Source organism: Oryzias melastigma, linkage group LG14, assembly GCF_002922805.2.
Source record: "Oryzias melastigma strain HK-1 linkage group LG14, ASM292280v2, whole genome shotgun sequence".
NCBI classification, from domain to species: domain Eukaryota; kingdom Metazoa; phylum Chordata; class Actinopteri; order Beloniformes; family Adrianichthyidae; genus Oryzias; species Oryzias melastigma.
Genome location: NC_050525.1, coordinates 17,437,380 through 17,458,516, shown reverse-complemented (window position 1 = coordinate 17,458,516; position 21,137 = coordinate 17,437,380). Strand labels below are relative to the sequence as shown.

Here is a 21,137-nt window from a genome sequence, read left to right as displayed (position 1 = left end):
AGGCGGGGTTCACCCTAGACAGGTCGCCAGTCTGTCGCAGGGCCTAGCTTGATCATGTGATATACAAAATTCAGCTGTTTAGTTTTTCCAAATCCAAATTCCAAGCTGTATCCACTGAAAACTCACTTATTTTGGAAAGACGAACGCTATCTTCTAACCAGATTTGTGGCTTCTGCATTTTCAATGGATCTGCTGTATGCAGAACGGTAAAAACAACCACTGGGAGGTAAAGCCGCGCGATTCGGCTGTCGCTCAGACAAAAGGTTACTTCCATAGCCCAAGTGAGCTAATTACTTTAACTCTTCTGAGACCATTTTTTTAAATATATATAAATACTACTTGACTTCTGATTGTTCTACTTCAAATTGTCGACCTCATCAATCCAGATCGGCGCTTCGGCTGTCTGGGCGTTGCTACTGCTTTCACGAATAATTTACTGTCATCATGGGGGACGTGGACACAAACTTCACAACAGTGTCAGAATTCCTAATTGTGGGTTTTCCGGATCTCCAGCGGGAGTATTTCCATTTAGTAGCATGGTTCTTCTTCGTCCTTTATGTGATCACTGTGGTGGGGAACTTGATCCTGGTGGTTGTGTTTGCTTTAGAGCCCAGTCTCCAAAAGCCCATGTACATCATCATGGTCAGTCTGGCTCTCTCAGACATTGGTAAATCTTAAATGATGAATACTTAATGTTGGTAAGTCTGAATTTTTCCTTAATGTTTTTCTGTTTTTCCCTTCTACAGGCTTTACTACGGTGGCTTTACCAAAACTGATTGCTCGGTACTGGTGGAACGACGGGAGTATTGGTGTTCACACTTGTTTTTTCCAAAGACACATGATACATTACTTTGGGAGCCTGAACTCTCTTATTTTACTCACTATGGCTTTGGACCGATGCCTTGCTGTGTGTTTTCCTTTCAGGTAGAATTAATCATTTTACTCACTTTATTTGACCGCTGCAACAAAGGGATTGTAAATGATCGTCCACCTTTTCTTTCTCAGATATCCCCTACTGATGACAGTCCCTAACATGCTGGGCCTTACCGTTTTCAGCTGGATCATTGCACACATCTTTCCTGGCATTGGCACCATAAACTTCACCTTTGCCTCATTCTGTGGGCCCAACAGAATCATACAGGCCTTCTGTGACACTTTGTCTCTCACGGCCCTCGTGTGTGGGGAGACGAACCAGTATGGAGCCTCCTACGGTGCGGCTATGTTTATTCTTTATTTTCCTTTAGGTTTCATCATTGTCTCCTACTTTTGGATAATCTTCTCAGTCTTTCGCATGTCTAACAATCAGGTGAAATTTACATTTCATTGTTTTTTTTTAAGAATATTATATTTGCAAATTAATGAAATAAATAAAATCTCTCACAGGGAAAAAAGAAAACCATTTCTACCTGTGCCACCCAAGGCTTTATCATCGCGATCTACTACCTGCCACGCTTTTTCGTCTACTCCACACCGTTCTTTCCTAACCTGACGATGACGGCTGACAAGCGGATGGTCACCACTCTTTTCTACAGCTTTTTTCCTCCACTGATCAATCCATTCATCTACTGTCTGAGGACCAAAGAGATCCAGGATATTTTTAAGCGCTGGATTCAGAGGCAAAAAAGTATCGCACAAGGATAACCAAGGGACACCTTTGATGAACGAAAATCTCACTGAAAATTGATCAGCCAGTGAGTGTTTGAAGAAGTCATTCACACTCCCTTAATTTTTTGAGTGTATATATTTTTATATTTAATGTACATAAATGTTATAACAATTATGTCCTTAATAATATAACATTTTATACCATGGTGTCATTCGATTTTTAAATATAGTATATGTGTGGAAGAGTTGAAAAAGGTTTTACATGGGATACTTAATAGAATATATATGAATGTGATTGTAAGTTTACATTACACTTTTGTTCCTTTTTACTTGTCAGTAGATTTTGTGAAATCTTGTGAAATCTTTCATTTTACATTTTGTCTTCTGATGTTAGCTTGTTGTTTCTTATGAAATATTAAATTTTTTTCTAAAGGGAAGCATTATTTTCTTACTTGTCTATCTTTACTTATTTCCTGAAATGTGTTTAAAAAAATGTAACAATGACAAAATCATTTTTTTTTTAGAAATAAAAAAAAAAACACCAAAACATAATGTGACAGAAGCTACTTTATAACCCACTACTAGCAGCCACTATCACCTATTCTGGGAAAATGGTGAAATAAAAAGATGATTAATGCTCAGTTTGCTCTTATTTTGCATTATAGCAGTGGAAGAGAGAAGACAATAAAATCCTCAGATTTAAACTTATAATGAAGACACGGTCTGGGATGTGTATAGAGAAAGAAGAAATATTTAAATATAGTTGATTTTATTTATACTTATTAATTATAATTATACGTATGAAAAATGTTCCTAATGGAAGAGTGTCTTTCTTGAAATTTTAGGGAGCGTAATGTGTGTGTGTGTTGAGTTATTATTTACTTATTTTCACATTTTAAAAACTGTGGTTTGTGTTTAGATGTAAAGACTGCTTGCAACATCAATGCTTTCATTTTTAGAGAAATAAAATTGTAGTGTTGACTGCAGCACCCCGTATTTCATCAACTTCAGGACTGAAAAGGGCTTTTACAGTACCAAGTCAATTTTAAACATATTGCAAAAATGCTAGCTATTTGTGTTTGTAATATATATATATATCTGTATATATACATAAAACACATACATTATTATATTCTATTATCATAATATTACAGAAGGAGATTAGGCCTATGAAGAAAGAAAAAAGGGGCATGGAAAAATCTCACTTTTTTTTTTAATTCTTACTTTTTTCTCAAAATTCTAGTCGGATCCCTGAGAAAAAAGTCAGAATTTCTCTATGCCTTTTTTTTCTTTCTTCATGGCCCTAATTCTTTTCCATATAACATAGAACATACATTTTTATAATACAAGTCAAGTCAAATTCTTCAAAGCCAGCTGCTCATTCTAGGGCAAATCCATAAATACAGTAATTAAAAAGTGATACGACATGAAGTAATCCAGTTTAATACTGAGTTTTAAAAATACATTTTCTTTCACTGCTATATTCTAATGCATGAGATCGACTTGTTTAATTCCGGTCGGGCACTTATTATTAATTTCTCCTCTGTAATCAGTTTTTAAAGGTTTGGCATTTCCGTGAATTACAGGGGAAGTCACCCATTCATCATTAAGTAAACTTCAACCTGGTTTAACTTGCAATGTACCATCAATCACCACGTGTTTTGTTCATGGAGTCCGAAAAGGTTTGTAAAAACTTGAATGACCACGCTAGTCCTGAGCGTGGAAGCCTGAAACACATATTTACGCACATTTACGCACTTTTACACACGTTGATTTTTTATTGGCAGGAGGACCGGCCCTGGGCGAAACTTGATTTTTGTCATAACGAAATATATGAATATATGTATATGGACACAAAAGTAATACTTTTTGTTTAACTTTGCAAAAAAAGTGAAAACAACATTTAGTTTTGGTTTTTTATATGTCTGTTGCGAATATGATTTGTCTCTGGCTATGACTTTTCTTTGTCCTAAATATGAAAATCTACATGTTAATTATTAAAATCACCGGACTACAAGTATATTAGTCAAGAAACATAGATTCAGCAAAGTGCACATGTATTGTGTAGGGTTCAAGTTCTTTTTCTTCTCTGAAAATTTAAGACTTTCTTTTTTATTTTTATGATTGCAAAACAACTTTTCAAATAGATAAATGCCCTTTATCACCGGTTCTGTTCATAGTCTTTATGGACAGAATTTCTAGGCGCAGTCAGGGGCCGGAGGGGATCTGGTTTGGGGACCACAGGATTTCATCTCTGCTCTTTGCAGATGATGTTGTTTTGTTGGCTCCATCAAGCCGGGATCTCCAGGATGCATTGGGGCGGTTTGCAGCCGAGTGTGAAGCGGCTGGGATGAGGGTCAGCACCGCTAAGTCTGAGGCCATGGTTCTCGACCGGAGAAAGGTAGTTTGTCCTCTCTCGGTGGGTGGAGTGCTCCTGCCTCAGGTGGAGGAGTTTAAATATCTTGGGGTCTTGTTCACGAGTGAGGGAAGATCGGACCGTGAGATCGACAGGCGGATTGGAGCGGCGTCCACTATTATGCGGTCGCTGTACCGGTCCGTTGTGGTGAAAAGAGAGCTGAGCCGGAAAGCAAAGCTCTCGATTTACCGGTCGATCTTCGTTCCAGTACTCACCTATGGTCATGAACTTTGGGTCGTGACCGAAAGAACGAGATCCCGACTACAAGCGGCTGAAATGAGTTTTCTCCGCAGGGTGGCTGGACGCTCCCTTAGAGATAGGGTGAGGAGCTCAGTCACCCGGAGAGAGCTCGGAGTAGAGCCGCTTCTCCTCCGCATCGAGAGGAGCCAGTTGAGGTGGCTCGGGCATCTGATCCGGATGCCTCCTGGACGCCTCCCTGGTGAGGTGTTCCGGGCATGTCCCACTGGGCGGAGGCCCCGGGGAAGACCCAGGACACGCTGGAGAGACTATGTTTCTCGGCTTGCCTGGGAACGCCTCGGGGTCCCCCCAGAAGAGCTGGAGGAAGTGGCCGGGGAGAGGGAAGTCTGGGCATCTTTGCTTAGACTGCTGCCCCCGCGACCCGGTCCCGGATGAAGCGGAGGAAGATGGATGGATGGATGGATAAATGACATCAAGTCTGCTGAATTTTTTTTTAAGTATATATATATTTTTTTCATGTGTGTATTTAATTGAAGGGTTTAAAAAATATATTTTTGACATTTCTGTCAATTCTTTGATGTTTTGGGTTTTACAGGTTTACACAATAATTTAAAGATTTTACATTACATAATTGTGGAGTAAAGCAAATATATGTTATGGACATTTTTTTTTTATTATTTTTGGATCCTTTCAGTAGACGCTCTAAAATATTTGTCATGAAGCTGATTCGCCTGAAGATGGCAGGCTCCTCAACCTTTTCCCAAACACAAACCCAAAACAAAGAGTCACACATAAACCAATGAAATCTTACTAATATCAGAGGATCTCACTCCAAATTAACACTTTTTATCTGAGTCACATAATCCTCACTGTGTATGAGCTTTATTTCATAAGCCTGACAATTTTAACTCCTGTCTGAAGTGTCAAAGTTGATTCCCGTCACTTTTATTCATGTTTATTACCTGCTGCTGTAAATGTCACACACATCGAAGCGACACAGCAGTAATTTGACCTTAGCGAGCGAGCAGCAATCATGCCGCCTGGTTTAGTGCAAATAGAATGGCTCTTGTAAATGGTGTTCCTGTCATCGGCTTCCTTTTATCAGCACACAGACTTCTTCCAAGAGGAAAGAGTAGTTGTATTCATCCTAAATATTTGGCTGCTCTAAGTGTGTAATTCGCACAACATGACTGCAGGGAGGAGAGGGTGAAAACAGGAAGGCTGGTAGGAAAAACCTCCACAGAACCTCGGCTGTAGTTACAGTCATCCTCTGAGGATGAAGCAGATTTTCAGAGCTCCTCTTCCACTATGGATCAAACTTTTGTGTCTTTTTCTCTTACAACTTGCATTATATAATCACCATGTAAAAATATATCAAAATAACTTCAGTTTCAGTGGAACAGAAGTCACCGACTGTCCCACTTAAAAATATCGGGGGGAGGTCCATCAAAGATACATGATAAAATACTTAAAAAGGAATCCAGGAAATTCGTATTGATTTTTCAAATAATTTATGAGGTGCAGAAATAAGTATTAAGCTCAGACAAGCAGGCAAGGATTGTGTTCTGGGTTCTGGAGTGACCTATGGCGGCCGGTCTCTGGACCTTAATTCAGTAGAGAATCTTTAAAGGGAGATAAAAGTCTGTCTTCAAAAAAAAAAAAAAAAAAAAAAAATCACAGCTCTTGAGGAGATCTGCATGGAAGAATGGACCAAAAACAGTAGTTAAAATGTGTGCAAACCTGGTGATTTTGGGCCAAAAATCTTTAAAAACTTTTGCTCTTTAACCTAATTTGTATAAAACAAATTCTAGTTTGTTTCAAAGTCTAACCAAATGTATTTTAAGTTTCATGTTATCTTTCTGATGACACAAAAGTGAAGAACATGTTGACATATTTTATTCATAAACCTTGTGGTTAGTTTGTTCAAGATGCTCAGTGCAAGTTTGACATTTGATCCTTTTCTGTCTCAGGATGCAAAAACACAAACCGCGATGGGACACAACAGTGAAATTTTAATGAATAATTTGTCAGCCTTTAGCTCATCTTTCACAGCAATTCTGAAAATGGATTTTAAAAATGTCAGTCCTAGCCAAGTGTAAGACTGGCTGTTGAGAAGAAAACGGAATAATCTGTGACATTTCTTCAGTTTTGCTAATAAACCCAAACATGTTAATTTAAATCTGAGATTAGTTCATGAAGTAGAAATAAACTGTGGTTGTAATCTGGGACATTGTTGGTTCTGAATTTTTTCTTTTGATTTTACTTTTGACCTTTCAATAAAATAATATATGGAGTATTTTTGTTCAGGTTACTCCATCCTTGACTTAAAATTAAATGATCTTGAGCCTTTATAGCCATTTTTCTAAAGCTGGAGGACATATGTAAGGTAAATGACTTTTAAAATTGAGTAATACTGACTGTTTTTTTTTTAAATTGTAAATCAGGACTACATGGTTTGAAAGAAAGAGTGTATTTATGATGTAGAAAATACACAAGCTCCATGCTCCGCTCAATTTCAAGGTATCCACTTGTACGACTAGATCCATGTACGTCTTTTGTTTTCCTTGTCCGACATGGCGTCTGCGGGGCTGCTCCACGCCAATGGTCCCATCCACAACTCAGAGGGTGAATTTCTAATGAACTCCTGCCGCTTTGCAGATACTATGGCGAAATCCTACTCTAATCCCTAACTACTAAAAAACTATATTATGCAGAATTATCTAGTGCCCTGGATTTTTAAAATTCAGACACCATGCTCACTACTTTTCTATCTTCTTCTTATTGGTTAAGATGCATGTTGGGAGCTGCCGTGTCTTTATTGGACTTTAACTGGATTTAGAACCTGGGAAGCCCGGCAGCACATTGATCTTAGACAGTGTTATATTCGTGTTTAGTACATTTTTTTTCTCATTTTTTCCTTTAAAATATGTTTTTATTTTTATACTTTGTCCTTCTTTAAGAAAGTGCAAGACAATAAATAGCATAAAACAGAAGAACGGTGACTTTTTTCTGAAGCTCGCGTCAGGACAGTTCCTGCTATACAAGTTCCTAAAGAAAAAATCTAAATTTAAACACGTTTTTCTCGCAAAAATGGTTTGACCGCAGTGCATTGTGGTCTATATTCCCTAATGTAGTAAGCATTGATGCATGCTAGTTTTTCGAATAGACTTCTGGGAAATTTCTAGGCCACTCAATTTTGGTATTGTAGATTCGGAAAGCACTAGGAAATGGCAAACGCACTATATGCACTTTATAGTGAGTAGGAAGGAATTCGGACATAGTCAAAGTCCTGCATTACAACACTTTTTTTTTAAATTTTGTCTAAAATTAGCATAATCAAAATGAAAAGAAAACAAGGAACACTTTGAAAATAGATCAAAAGAAGATCGGAGCGGGTCTTTAATCATCCATTTACTTCAGTGTGTGTTTTAGCATTCAAAGTCACAACAGGAAGTGCACTTCAATAACCTTTATTTAGTTTACAGATGTGTTTCAATTCTGAAGACCAGAGTGGGAAGTGGGGGGTGGGGGGCATTAGTGCTATTTACAGTCATTTTGAAAATGTTTTTCTCTGTACAGATTTGAACCCTGATTATTACAGTATTTTTTAAGACCTAGTGCTGTTACAAAGCAATTATTTAAAGCAAAAAAAAGATTATATTAAATTATAAACAAATGAAAAATGAATAGCAAAGAGCTCAGCAGAAATAAAAATACAAATTCATCATTCCAATAATAGTTAGGGAGGATCTGCTGCTGTTAAGCACAAGACATTGTCAGCAAGTGACTGTGAACTGGCTAGAAGCTAACCATAGACACAATCAGAGACTAAACACCAATATAATGTATATCACCAAGATCTAAAGTCATCATGTTCTAGATAAGATTCATATTAAATATATTCTACACATGTTACCTTAGTTTGGAACATTACTTCCATGGGAAACATATAAAATAAAACAAACTCTTTTTACATTTGTATCAATCTGAAGGAGCTTTTGCTTCATTTGTGCAAAATGGATTCTTTAATGCAGAATTCAAAAAAATTTAAGACAAAAAAAATTAAAATAATAACAGGAAATGAGTTGATTTCCATTGAAAGAGAGAGATCCTTCACAACACTGCTTAAAAGTGGAGCACAAGAAGACTGGAAGGTCGTGTTACGCGTGTTCATGCTTTGTTAAATCACAACACTGCATGGACTGTAAAAACACAGTCGCAAACAAATATCCCCCCCAAAAAAGGAAAAAAAACAGACCTCCAACACTGGTCGTTTGTCTTCTCGTTAGACAAAAGGAGGTGGCGGATTTAGCCGAGTGCTCAAATCAGGCACATCTGCTGCATAACTGAGGGAGTTTACCTAAACTTGTCTGGTGTGTGTGTGTTAGTGGCTAAAATCGTCAGCGGTCTGTTTAAGATACCAAGGCCACACTCATAAACTTGAGCACTGCAGAGAAAAACATGGCAACCAGCTAGAATGATGAGCGGGTCTTCACAGACCAGCTGAGAATGGCTGGTCGAGTGTGTGGAAATGTGTGTGTGTGAGCTCGCAATTGGCAGAAGGCTGAAGATAGAACAAAAACAAAACACACGTGAGAGTCCAGTTCCTTCCTCTAATTATGAGTTACAACAACAAATTAAGAACAACTAAAGAATCTGCTCTATTGTTAATCAATTTCCTGCTCCCGAGCTCTTGGATCGGCCGTCTCTCTACGTATGTGCGAGTGCTGTCGGGATGGAGGGGGGGAGGACATCCGTGCTCGTATCTGCATGGTCTACAGGCTCGGGGAGAAGGGACAAGCTGATCGGCTCCTGGACATTAACGGCGTGAACGAATGAGAGGGGCGGAGGGCGGGCCGGCAGTGCAGGTGTGCAGATTACAGAATGACACAGCAGTTACTCTCCCCCGTCTTCTCTCTATTCCTTTGACCTGGACACAAAAACAACACAACAATGATCTGACGCAGCCAAAGTCATCCAGAACACGATCAGACTAAACATTTATGCTTGTTAAGTGGGGTCTACTAGAGAAAAACTGTAAGGTTTGTTCAAGACCATCAGCACCACACTGAAGAATGTCAAGGGGAATATAAAGGCCTGGCAGAAAAACAACTTTTTTTTTTTTTTTTTACATTTTTGGTGTTAGTATCATGGTTTGGGCCATTTGGGATCAGAATGACTTGCAGCTATAAATTTTACAACTTAGGCACAGATAAAAATTCTCTAAGCTGATCTTAAAATTATTATTTGCTGTACAAGTGGATCAGGCAGCAGTCTTTAGTAGCAAAACTGTATGTAAGCTTTTATTACTTGCAGTAAAACTAAGCGAATAAATAACAAAAATCACATTTTTGTTTTGAAATTCAAAACTGAGCCCTGCAAATCCCACCATCTGTTTCAAAGGAATCCAGGCCTAAATGAAAATTTCATCACAGATTAAGTATTGGGAAGGAAATCTGTGACAAAGATGTACGGTGGCCCTGAAGTACAAATCGCATCAACCCAAAAACGACAAAAAAGCAAAAACAAATATTTATGGGTGTCAAATTATTGCGTTAATCGCGGTTCATTAATTACAGAAATTTTAGCATGCTATTTGAAAAAAAATTGTTTTAATCTCAGTTTTGCACCAGATGGTTGGTTCTTCCATAAAACCGTTCATGTCTGATAATGCACACCTGGAAGAGCATTATCGGGCTTATACAATGATTATTTTAGAAAAAAATAAATATTAAATCCATAATTAAAACTTAAATCCTTTTAATTCATTTTAATCCATTTTTAACTTTGGATCATTTTTCACTAAAAGCTGACTAGTTAAAATGCGGTGTGTCACGTTGTCATGGTAACAGCTTCAGCACGCACAGACTGTCCTTTGCTCTTGCTTTTTCCTGAAGAAAGTGATCACACAGGTTAAAGGAAAATATAAAATCATGTCTTTTCTACTGTTGTAATAAACTGTGGAATAAAGTATGTCAACGTATATATATATGTGATTAAAATAGATTAATTTAATTAATTAACTACAGGTCACAATTAGTAAAAAAAAAATGTGTTGCATGACAGCACTACAAAAAAATAAATAAATAAATAAAAATACAATTTTAGAGATATAAAAACATATTCCTGAAATCAGAACATAAGAAGTACTTTCCATAAATCAAAATAAAATAAAAAACAAAATAGGAAACCAGAAGAGGTTGGTACAATGTGATGCCGCAGACTGGATGATGACATCTGAGTTTTGAAGAAGAGGGAAAAGCAGAAGGATGTTGTGCCTAAACGGTGTTAAATAGTTGATTGAACAACCACCAAAATGTTGCTGTGGCTGTGACCAGAAGCTAAATAAGGATAGATATTATGGAAGATATTACCAAATAACTTCTGGTTGAAAAAGTGAACAAACGTCATCATCCAATCAGTGATGTCCCATAATACTGGTTTATTTACTTTGTTTCTTTCTTTTTTTGTGAAACATTTCCTTTTTATTTGGTTTCATTTTTTCGGAATTGTGTTTTTGTTTATATACTATAATATTATCATTTTATTAACTGTTTTGTAATCATTCGTGTTGATGTGATTTGCACTTCTAGGCCACCGTAGAAATGTTTATCTATAAATAATTTTGTCCATCTTTAATTGCAAAACTTATATATATATATATATAAACACTTTACGTTTGCTTCAATGAGATAACAGTGCAGATTTCTATGCAAAGTGATGAGTAAAGCCTAATCTACAATGGGAAAGAGCATTACAACAGTTATTTTAAAAATCATCTATATTTTGGGATGTAGCCATATTTTTGCATAATACACTCCTCCTCGGGGAAACACTTTAAGGAGCCAATTATTTAAACTAGTGGCTCTTCCTAAAACCGGAGCCATGTGTGGAGAACAGATAATGGCCGGGAGCAGAACATTTAAACTTTTTCAGCATGAGAAAAGCCCTCTGAAAGGAAGCAGGAGGGAGAGCGAGAGCTGGTTACCTTGGGAATTTGGCTCAGGCAAAGTCTCTCTGGCAACTAAATGCATCACTGTGGTCTTCCCGAGGGGCAGCTTGAGAGCTGGTATTGGAGAAACAAGAGCAAAAACAACCAAAAAAAAAAAAAAAAAACACAAAACAGAGAAGGTCAGTCTCAGTCGGCTTCAGCAGTTCCATCTATTCAGTGTCATTCATGAGGAGGATCACTGGATTTCTTAGAGATTTCTAGAGCCGCAGATCAGAGGAAACTCAGCTTAAAGAAAAAGACACCTATTGGGGCAATTAGGGCTTTTATTTGTCAGAAAATACATTTAAAATAGTGTTTTTTTTCCACTGTAGATTAAAAACGTCAGTATTTAATTAAAAAATATATAAATGTAATAACCACCAATTGCAGTATTTTACTGTGATTTGACTGTAAAATGTGCTATTCTGCACACAAAAACAAATAATAATAAAACGCAACAAGACTTTTTCTTGTCAGCTGTGCACCCTTTCGTTCTTTTTTGTCTGGTCAAAACTCCAACACCAGTCTTTCCCTCAATTTTCCTGACCAGCCTCTTTTTCTCCTCTTTTCCTGAATTTCCTCTCTCCTCCCTGCCCGTGTCAAAGCAGGCTTGTCCGGAGTACTGAGGTACCTCTGTTCTGCGGCTCAGGAAAAAAGATGAGGACAGCAAAGAAGTTTCCAGCGCCACGCTGCTGCGATGTGTGCGTGCGTCCGTGAGCACGCAGGCCCTTTTTTCGCTGTATTTTCTCACCTCCTAGTGTTACATTGCCGTGTAGAAAACGTCCCTGGTAGATCAGCCTCAGGATGTTGGGACTGCTGACCTGCTCCATCTCCCAGTCTGAAAAGAGATGTGTCACAGGGACGAATGAAAAGAAAATTCAAAGTTTTATTTTAAACCTGCATACATTACAATCTCAGGTATTACATCTCAAATTTGTTTATTCTAATGCTTTTGTTTATGTAAATGTTGTTTTCCAAGTGCTTTTTGAGAAACAAAGCTTGCCCTGTATGCAGAAAATATGACAGAAATATTACAAATTTCACACTGTAAGGTTTAAAAACTTTTTTTTTATTTCCTAAATGTGTATTTAGGTTTCAGTCAAAGGTACTGGAGGATCGCGAGGTGTGGCTCGGGAAGAGCTGAAGACAAAAATGAAGAGAAAACAGTGGAGGGAGGTGCATGGTAGTCTGGCCACCAGATGTTTGTTTCCAGCTCAGTCGAGGGTGTTGCTTCTGCTCCGGGTCTCACTGGGTTCAGATCTGTTGTCTGGGAGGAAAAAAAAAAAAAACTCACTAGGCTAAACATAAAAAAAAGAAAAAAGAAAAAGAAAGAAAATGTTCCTGTTGTTGAGGAGAATCTCATTCCTTTTCCTCATATTTTAGGTTTCTATAAAACTGTAAAATAAGAAGTGTTGGTTCAGTTAGAAAGAATAGATGAACCTCTGCTGTAGTAGCAGTCAGGGGAGTGGGTGGATTACAGATTTCACATTCCTGCGTGTTGTGATAATGAGGCTGAAAGGAGTTCACCTCAGATACGCAACAACAAAGACCCAAACACAAATAAAAACAGACGCAGTAATGCATATCATGTTTGCAAGATAAAAAGGGAGATTCTCAACTAAAAGCAACTAAACCTTTTGTTGGGTTAGAAAAGCTGCTAAGTATAAAATACATGAAGTTAAACAATCTATCAGATGATTACACCTATTTGGGTGTAAAAACGATACACATTCAGTACATACTGCACATCTGTGGCTTTATAAAGACTTCAAAAACGTATAATATGTCCTTCTTCTAACTGTATTATAATGTTCATTCTTCACTATAAACAACCCCAAAGCGGTATTTTGATCCCTTTACACATTTCTGAGTATTTCTCTAAAAAACCTGCCTTCTGAGCATCAGCCCCTCCCAATCCACAAAAATGGTCGGGTTCTCACGAGTTTATGTCACAAAGTGAGAACAGCCCCTTTCAGGAAGAGTCTGAGCTACTAGCACCGCCCCCAGGCTGACACAAACTCCCAATTTCACCACTCAGCTAGCGGTGATCAGACGATATCTTCACCGCTCAGCTAGTGGTGCTTAGCCACTAACTTCTACGCTAGCTTTGTTGCTTAGCTCGCGGTGCTCAGCTACTAAATCGCCACTAGCTTTGTTGCTAGTTTCATCGCTAGCACTGCTGCTTAGCTGGCGGTGATCAGATACTATCTTCGCCACAAGTTTCGCTGCTCAGCCACTAGCTTTGTCGCTCAGCTAGCTCAGCCCCGGCCATCGCTACATGGTTGTAGCGATGGCCGGGGCTACTAAAAGCAGATATACGTCCATCTTTGCAAAACTTCGTAGGTCTTTTGTTTTCGTTGTTGAAACACAGACGCAATGCTCTAGGATGATGTCATGAAATGGGCGGCACCTACAAGCAGCGAGAGGCAGTGTCTACTTCAGAGTAGGAAAAGAACTCCTGGAAATAAATGAAATTTTATAAATATTTTGTTCTTTATTGTGCTAAAGGAAATAAATGATCACATATGGATATAGTTGACTCTGAAAAACAGGGCATACGCCCTTTAATAGCTGAAAATAAAATCAGGCATCAAGGGGTTAATTAGAACTCACTTGTACTCATTAGGGGTGGCTTTTATTACCAAATACTGATTAATTTTGATTTAAAAATTCACATTTGTATTTATTTTTATATCATTTTCAAAGTTTCCATTTAAAACCAATTTTTTTATAATAAAAATCGGTTTCTCTTGACTAGTGATATAAAATGAACAAAGGAGCTTTTCATTGCAAGATCATGTGTTTAAAAATGACCTGAAAGCTCATTTTAACTACAAAAATAAAAAATAAAATCCCAAGAATTACTCAAAAGAAAGTTGATGTATTTGTTTTCATGAATCCATATCAGTTTTGAAGTAATCATGCTAATGATTAATTGATGTTTTTCCAAACCCACCTAACAACAGACACATGTTTTAGTGGCTAAGCGTTCTCAGGATGCTCACCCATTGGCCAGTTGTCATAAACATGTTTGGCGATGTCCGCTGCCGAGTCGTTAGGAGAGAAGAGGAACTCTTTTGTCTTTCCGCTGACTAAAATAAGCCGCAAGTTTATCTGCAAAACACAAAAGAAGAAAATGATTTATCTTTATCTGCTTGTTTTAAAACATGAAAGAAAAAAAAACTTGGCACACAGCAAAAACATTCATGACACGGTTTGAAGCAGAATGACAAGAGTGCAGAACGACTGAAACAAGCTAACTGCCCAAGTGCAGATATGATGATGATAAATGCTGTCTTAGATTCTTACAAAACAAAACTTTTTTTTATTATTATTATTTCAACAGTAGTTTTTATTCATTGTTTCAATTGTCTCGCATAAATAACAAGTTTGGGGATCAGATAAAATATTTTCTTGGAAATGTCAGTTTCCCATCAGAATCAGCACAACATGTTGGGTCCCAAACTAACATCCTTAAAATGCCAGTTTATAGTAAAATGCTACAAATGATTAGATTTATAAAGATGCTAGGTTGGATTTACAGCTGAGAGTGGAGAACAAGCTGTCAGGGAAAAAGCAAAGGAGATGCTGATGGAGCCGTTGCCATGGTAACTCGTATCTGAGAGATAAACCTTTTTTTTTTTTTTGTGGTGCATAAGATGTATAACAGTAGTTTTTACTATTACCAGGCGAATCCATTTCAGCAGACCCCCGGTCTTCAGACTGTGACCTTCATGGTGTTTCACGCTTCAGACACATGAAAGAGGCGTGTGATTTGTGTATAACAGTGGCACAATATGCCTTCAAAGAGCCAGCGCAGCAGTGGGAAGAGTGTGTTCACTCACTGCGTTAGTGTGTCTGGCCTGCGGAGTGCGCATGGCCCGACCACGTGTGTCATTGTTGCGAGCGCGTTTCCATGCGCCGAACGTCTGTCAGCCCTCGACTCCACGCTCTCTTGCCCCACCAGAAGCCACTCTGCAATGCGATGCAGCACGCACACGTGCGCGAGCAGAAATCATATGCAAACACTCGTGCACAGAGCCGGCTGGAGTGATGTAACAGGGCTAACACCAACGGATTGAAACGGAGATCTCTGTAAACACGTTGCCAAATCAGCTTATAGGTTTAAGCACGTACGAGTAATACACACACGCAGGCACGCTTAAGGTATACACGCATTAAAAGTCTAAAAATACTAGTCTTGGTCTCAGCAGAGACACAAACAGTAAATATAAACATGGGAAAGTCTGCCAAGTTGAGGTAACAGGTCACTCTGCAAAGCCAACTTTGGACACAAGTCAAGGCTTCACTTCATTTCACAGTAAAGTCTACCTAAATATTGGAAGTTTTTCTGTAAACTTTAATACTTGAAGTTTTTTTGTATAAAAAAAACAATAAACATATTTGCAAAAAGCAAATTTACAGATGTTATCTTGAACAATTTTGGAAATTCCCACATAAATGCTTATATGATCAGAAGCTTCAACAGCTGTTGTTTTAATGAAAGCGCCAACCACGTCCTTAAAGTCGACCATCTGTCGCCACCTTTTTATTGTAGCTATTTTTGCACCAAATGTATGAATAAAGCTTTGCATTGAACACAGCCCACCTGGAACTGAACACTGTGCTTTATTTCCCTGCAAAACCTGCAGACCGGTGGACAGGTAAAGACAAGGGATGAAACAATTCTTGGTTTAAAACCAAACCACCATTGAAACGAATCATGGCGAAAGTGAATACAGTATTTATCGCACTATAAGGTGATTTAAAAGTTTACATTTTTTTCAAAAAATTAAAATTCTGAGAACTTTATATATGGACTTATTCTGGGATTCCTCACTTGTGTAGAAGTGATTTTCAGAGGTGGTTTTATTGTAAGTACGCTAATGCGGCTAACATGTAGCAGAGCCAAACTATTTTTTTTTTACATGTTGCTAAAAAGTATAAAAGTTTGTGTAGTAATTGTGATGTTTGTTTTAGCTGTGTCAGTCTGTTTTTGAAGGTGTTTCAAACAGGATTAGGAGTTGGAGGTATTGTGAATACGCTAAAACGGCTAACATGTAGCAGTGGCGAAATGTGTGTTTTTTTGGTTTTTTTGTTGTTGTTACTAACAAGGCTGGGAGTTAGTGTAGTCACCATAAAGTAGTTTTGGGGTGTGAGTATGTTTTTTTCAGGTGTTGCAAACACGACTCAAAATGACCGATTTTGTGAATATGCTAATGTAGCTAACGCGTAGCGGTGTTGGACTGTATGTTTTCTTTTTTTTACATGTTGCCAAAAAAGGGTGGATTTAGCGGTGTCATAGTAATGCTTGTTTTAGCGGTATCAGTCTGTTTTTATTTTATTTTTTATCTTTTAGGTGTTTAAAACAAGATTCGAAATAACACATTTGTGAATACGCTAGTGCAGCTAACGTGTAGTAGTATTAGCTTTTTCTTTTACACGTCACCAACATGGTTGGTATTTAGCATAGTCACATTGTTTGCTTTAGCAGTTTCGTTCTGGTTTTTTTAAGTGTTGCTTACAAGGTTGGAGTTTTGGGTATTGTTAAAAACACTAACGCAGCTAACGTATCTAACATGTTTTGTGCTACAAAGAGGTTCTCAAGTTACTGTGAACAGTTAATAAAGTTGATTGACTGACAGACTTATTGTTAATTCTTTTGTCTTGTTTAATGCGCCTTATAGTTCTGTAAGCTTTTGATGTGATATAGGTTTGAAAATAGACTATTTATTTATTGACTGTGGTCATTACATCCCTACGTTTGTTTGTCTATATTGAAAGTATCAAACACTTTGTACTAAATTTAACTTTTTACATTATACCAGGCTTTGTAAAAGCTAACTTGTTTTTTGTCAGTTTTCTAGGAAATTAAAAATATATATTTTCTGTCGTTTTGCAATAATATTAAACCGACACAAAACAATGACCCAAAAATCAAAGTTTGAACCGAATTATGAGGAAAGTGAATATTAGAGGTGTGTATTGGCAAGAGTCTGACAATATGATATGCATTGCGATAAATGTGTCATAATGCGATACGTATTCCAATATATCCCAAGACAGAACCAGACAATATTTCACCATTTTTTTACTATGACTTAACTATTACCTGAGTATTAATATGTTTTTCACATAAATAAAATGGTAAAAAAACATTTTATTTAATGATAAGAACATTAAGCACTGCAACTGTATCTCATAAACTAGTTGCTTTTGCCCAAGCAAATACATGGTGCTTTTATTTTGGTAATTTAGGAAATATTTAAGTAGAAAACAAAAGTAAGACTAAACTATATGTTTACTTATAAATAATTATTTAAATATCCCTTTTGCAGTATTTTAAATTAATGCAAGTATCACTATGTAAAGTATCGAGATATTTGCCTTAATTATTTATTTCTTACATCCCTAGTGAATATGCCTCCCTAGTAAAGGTGCACAAACAAATAGGAGCAAAACACTTTAAAAGGAGGAGTTTTTTTATGTATGTTTATGAAGAACAAATTCACACCCAAACAGTCAGCAGAAGTTTCCAGAATGCCAGCGTCTGCATATTTACGCATTACCTGGCATGAATACACCCAGAAGGGGTTGTTTAAAATGAAGATGGCCTTGATAATAAAAACACCTGGTTGTTACCATGGTGTCACCATGGAGACGGGGGACTCGTGGGTGGCTTAACCCAATTACACCTACCGGTTAGCTTGATCACCCCCTCCACCTCCCCATCAACGCCCTCGTCGTAGCGCAGCCTCCTGCTGTCTTCCTCCTTCCTGCAGCAGTGTCAGCCTCCCTTCACTCTGTCACTCACTGCACTCCTCTCTGTTTGTGCAGCGTACAGTAGACAGATGTACAAGGCCAGAATAACAAGAGAATTCTGAGGCCAACTCTTCTATTTTTTTCTTCTTACCCACATATCTTAAGGTTAGTCTGCAGGCGTATTAAGAGATTAAATTATAGTTTTATTTTGAAAAGGCAAAAACTTTATAATACTAGAATCTACTTTATGATAGTAACGCTTGTTCTCTTTCAGTTTTTCATCCTTTTCCTCACTCCATTCTAAAAATATTCCCTAATATTCGTTTTAATGTCCTCCCCCCTCTCCCTGAGGGAAATTCTTCCTCGGATCTCATTGGTGGAAGGCGGTAATGAAGTTTCAGAGCGGATCAGAGAAGTGCATTCATTCTCTCAAATTCCCCCCCCCAAAAAATCCACTTTCCTCTAATGACACAGATATTAGGAAAGACATCATTTTATACAGAGTTTTTGCTGTATAAACCTAAAATTGAAATAAAAAGCAGGTTGCTTGAGCTGGCGTGGATCGACGGTTTCCAAGCTTCCGCCGCAAAGACTCAGACGTGGAACAATAAAGTGACCCTGCTGCTGCCAGTCTGCTGTAAACATGTGGAGCAGGCAAAAGCCCGCTTGGCTAAACACTGTTTGCAGACAGAGGGGAGCAGGAAATTCAATGCTATCTATAATTATTCCATCCTGAGTGCAGCTCTCAAGCCCTTTCTCGAGGCAACAGTGTGTGGTTCCGTGTGCGCGTCGACGCGCGCAAGTCTTTGCAAGTGCATTAAGGACCATTGCTGCTCTTTAGACCCTCAGCAGCAGTCAACAAATTACAGAGTGGGAAGCTTTCCTGTGGGGATATATTAGAGCAGGTTTATATGTGGTCTATGCAATGAGGGTAGGCGCTCCATTCAGAACGGAGTCCTGACTGTATGAATGAGCTCAGGAGAAGAAGGTGGGCAATTAGTACGACTGTAGTTTCTTCAAAGCGTGGAAGCAAAATCCAGCAGCCCACAGGCTTGCAGCTTGTCCATAAAATCTGAAGTATGTTGGGTTGTAAAACAAACAATTCAGTTACACAAAATCAGAGGAAATCCCACAAGAATTAGTGGGTTTTCAGAAGAACAAGTTGGCTTCTTTTATTTCCAGAACAGATAACTGTTTGTTAACCTATTTAAATGCAAAAAAAAGACAAGCTGCATCTCAAAAGGGAGAAATAATTGTCTGTGTTTGTATAAAGTGTGAGCAACCTTCCGTATCGGCTTGGGAGCCATTTATTTGGTATTTCAATTAAATCAAAAGCTGACTTTTTAGCAGTTGAGCAAATGAATGATGAACCCAAGTAGTTGGTGTTCCCTACTGGCGTATTAAACTCTACTAAGTGCTCATTGTTTTCTTTCTTTAATTAGAAATACATTAATGTGGGATTTTTCTGCGTCGACTCCATCAGCAAACACGTAGCTTTCTCCAGTCAGCTGTCCGCATGTCTCGGATGTCCGACTCTTCTCCACATCTGACGTGTCTCTATGTTTTCCTTTCCTAAGTGGACAAGCGAACGTAATGCAGTTGGACAACAGCGGCTGACAAACAAAGCCTGAGGCAAGGACTTGTAGTGTCAGAGTCTCTGAGAGCACGAACGTCTCACTTTTTTGAGTGTTTATTTTTTTCTGCTATTAGATTTACTTCATCAGGAATGAGGATTTATTCACTAGACAATTGTTTTATCTCAATTGATTTCAAAATAAGACTACAGTGATCTGGAAATGCCTCCATTCTAATGCTACATTCACACCAGGCTTGTAAACTTGTGTTCAAGCAAACACTTCCAGGAAAAATTCTATGTAAAGTCTAGGGTTGGGTTGATAAAATCAATTAATCGATCTACCATTAATAGATCAATAATTGATCCATACATAATGATAAAATCCACTAGCTTGATGCTAACGTATAATGGGATTTCTAATCGGATGGCTAATGCAAATGTTTGAATTTTCTAAACTCTTTTAACTAAATATTTTTAACGTAATCATCTAAACCACAGTTTTTTTGCTCATACTTTCTTCTTCTGCTGGAATAAGGTGTCATGCTATAGCGCGATCTCCACCTAGTGGCCAAACTGAAATGCCCTCCAGGAGAGGCAGAACAATTGTTGGAGCTTCTCGGTTGGAGAATCCAAGTAACACTGCTTGGTATTAACAATCTGATTATAATTTCATTAATAAATTTTACAGTATGTAAACTGTATCAGATTAATATGAACATTTTCAAAACATATAGATTAATTATTAATGTGTTTTGAAACAAATCTATCTAATTGTGTAAACCATGTAAACTCAAAATTGAATTTAGTCAAATTGAGAGGATTGAAAGAAATGCAAAAAAAAAAAAAATCGGAATGGAATTGATCCAGGTTTTGGTGAATTGAATCAATTCTGGAAAAAATTGGTGATACCCAGCCCTAGTAACCTCTTGTATATGCACATTTTGGGCTTCTCATGTTCACGCGTCGTTACACAATGTTTAAAGTTTGATGGCCCTACATACAAAACGTGTGGTCATTGAATGTGCGTCAAAAGATAAACCAGTTGAACTTTAACTATTCAGATTTGATAGGAAGGTATGTATTTTCAAAACACTGACGTACCAACCATTTGAAAAGTGATCATAAAAGAAGGATTCAATAATTTATTAATAATTGCAGCATGTTCCCAGCTGGAATTAAAGTACACCACATCTTAGAGTTGTAAAATAAAAAGCATGGAGAAAGACTCAGAAAATTAAATACAACTTTGAAAAAAAATGACTCAAACTGTTCCTAAAACTTTCCCTTAAAAAAAATAAAATAAAATACTGCACAGCTCTTCCACTTCAGACTTCTGAGAGTTCCAACAAAAATTTCCACTGCAGCAAAAGTGCAGCAAAGGGACCTTGACCCAGAAGAACTTCTGGTTATTATTAACCTACACTATTTAGGTGTTACGTATCTATAATGGCCAGTTTGTTGTAGTTTGTTCCGGCCTATATTCCCCATCAAGGGAAAATATGAAAGAAAAACAAAGTTACAAAACAATGATTTCAGTCAGGCATTAACCATATAGAAAGGTGATAAGAGGTGAAGGCTCATAAAAGTCA

At 37.6% G+C, this 21,137-nt stretch overlaps 2 protein-coding genes across 2 annotated transcripts in view; one reads left to right on the top strand and one right to left on the bottom strand.

Moving 5' to 3' along the window:
• The first annotated feature begins 444 nt into the window (after positions 1-444).
• or104-1 (odorant receptor, family C, subfamily 104, member 1) lies at positions 445-1,641 on the top strand. Its single transcript, XM_024265959.1, has 4 exons — positions 445-667; positions 747-924; positions 1,006-1,306; positions 1,384-1,641. The coding sequence occupies exons 1-4, from the start codon at positions 445-447 to the stop codon at positions 1,639-1,641; spliced, it is 960 nt and encodes a 319-aa protein (XP_024121727.1).
• A 6,032-nt stretch (positions 1,642-7,673) lies between these two features.
• ubl3a (ubiquitin-like 3a) overlaps positions 7,674-21,137 on the bottom strand; it is a 35,506-nt gene continuing 22,042 nt past the window's right edge. Inside the window, exons 2-5 of the mRNA XM_024266335.2 lie at positions 14,216-14,324; positions 11,962-12,048; positions 11,208-11,285; positions 7,674-9,149 (exon numbers count right to left, since the gene is read on the bottom strand). Coding sequence (XP_024122103.1) covers positions 9,097-9,149; positions 11,208-11,285; positions 11,962-12,048; positions 14,216-14,324 — 327 coding nt within the window. The 3' untranslated portion in view covers positions 7,674-9,096. The remainder of the gene's footprint in view (positions 9,150-11,207; positions 11,286-11,961; positions 12,049-14,215; positions 14,325-21,137) is intronic.

Coding starts and splice junctions, on each gene's coding strand:
- or104-1 (XM_024265959.1), top strand. CDS start 445: ATGGGGGACGTGGACACAAACTTCACAACAGTGTCAGAATTCCTAATT. Junction 925..1,005: donor GCTGTGTGTTTTCCTTTCAG/GTAGAATTAATC, acceptor TTTCTTTCTCAG/ATATCCCCTACTGATGACAG. Junction 1,307..1,383: donor TTCGCATGTCTAACAATCAG/GTGAAATTTACA, acceptor AATCTCTCACAG/GGAAAAAAGAAAACCATTTC.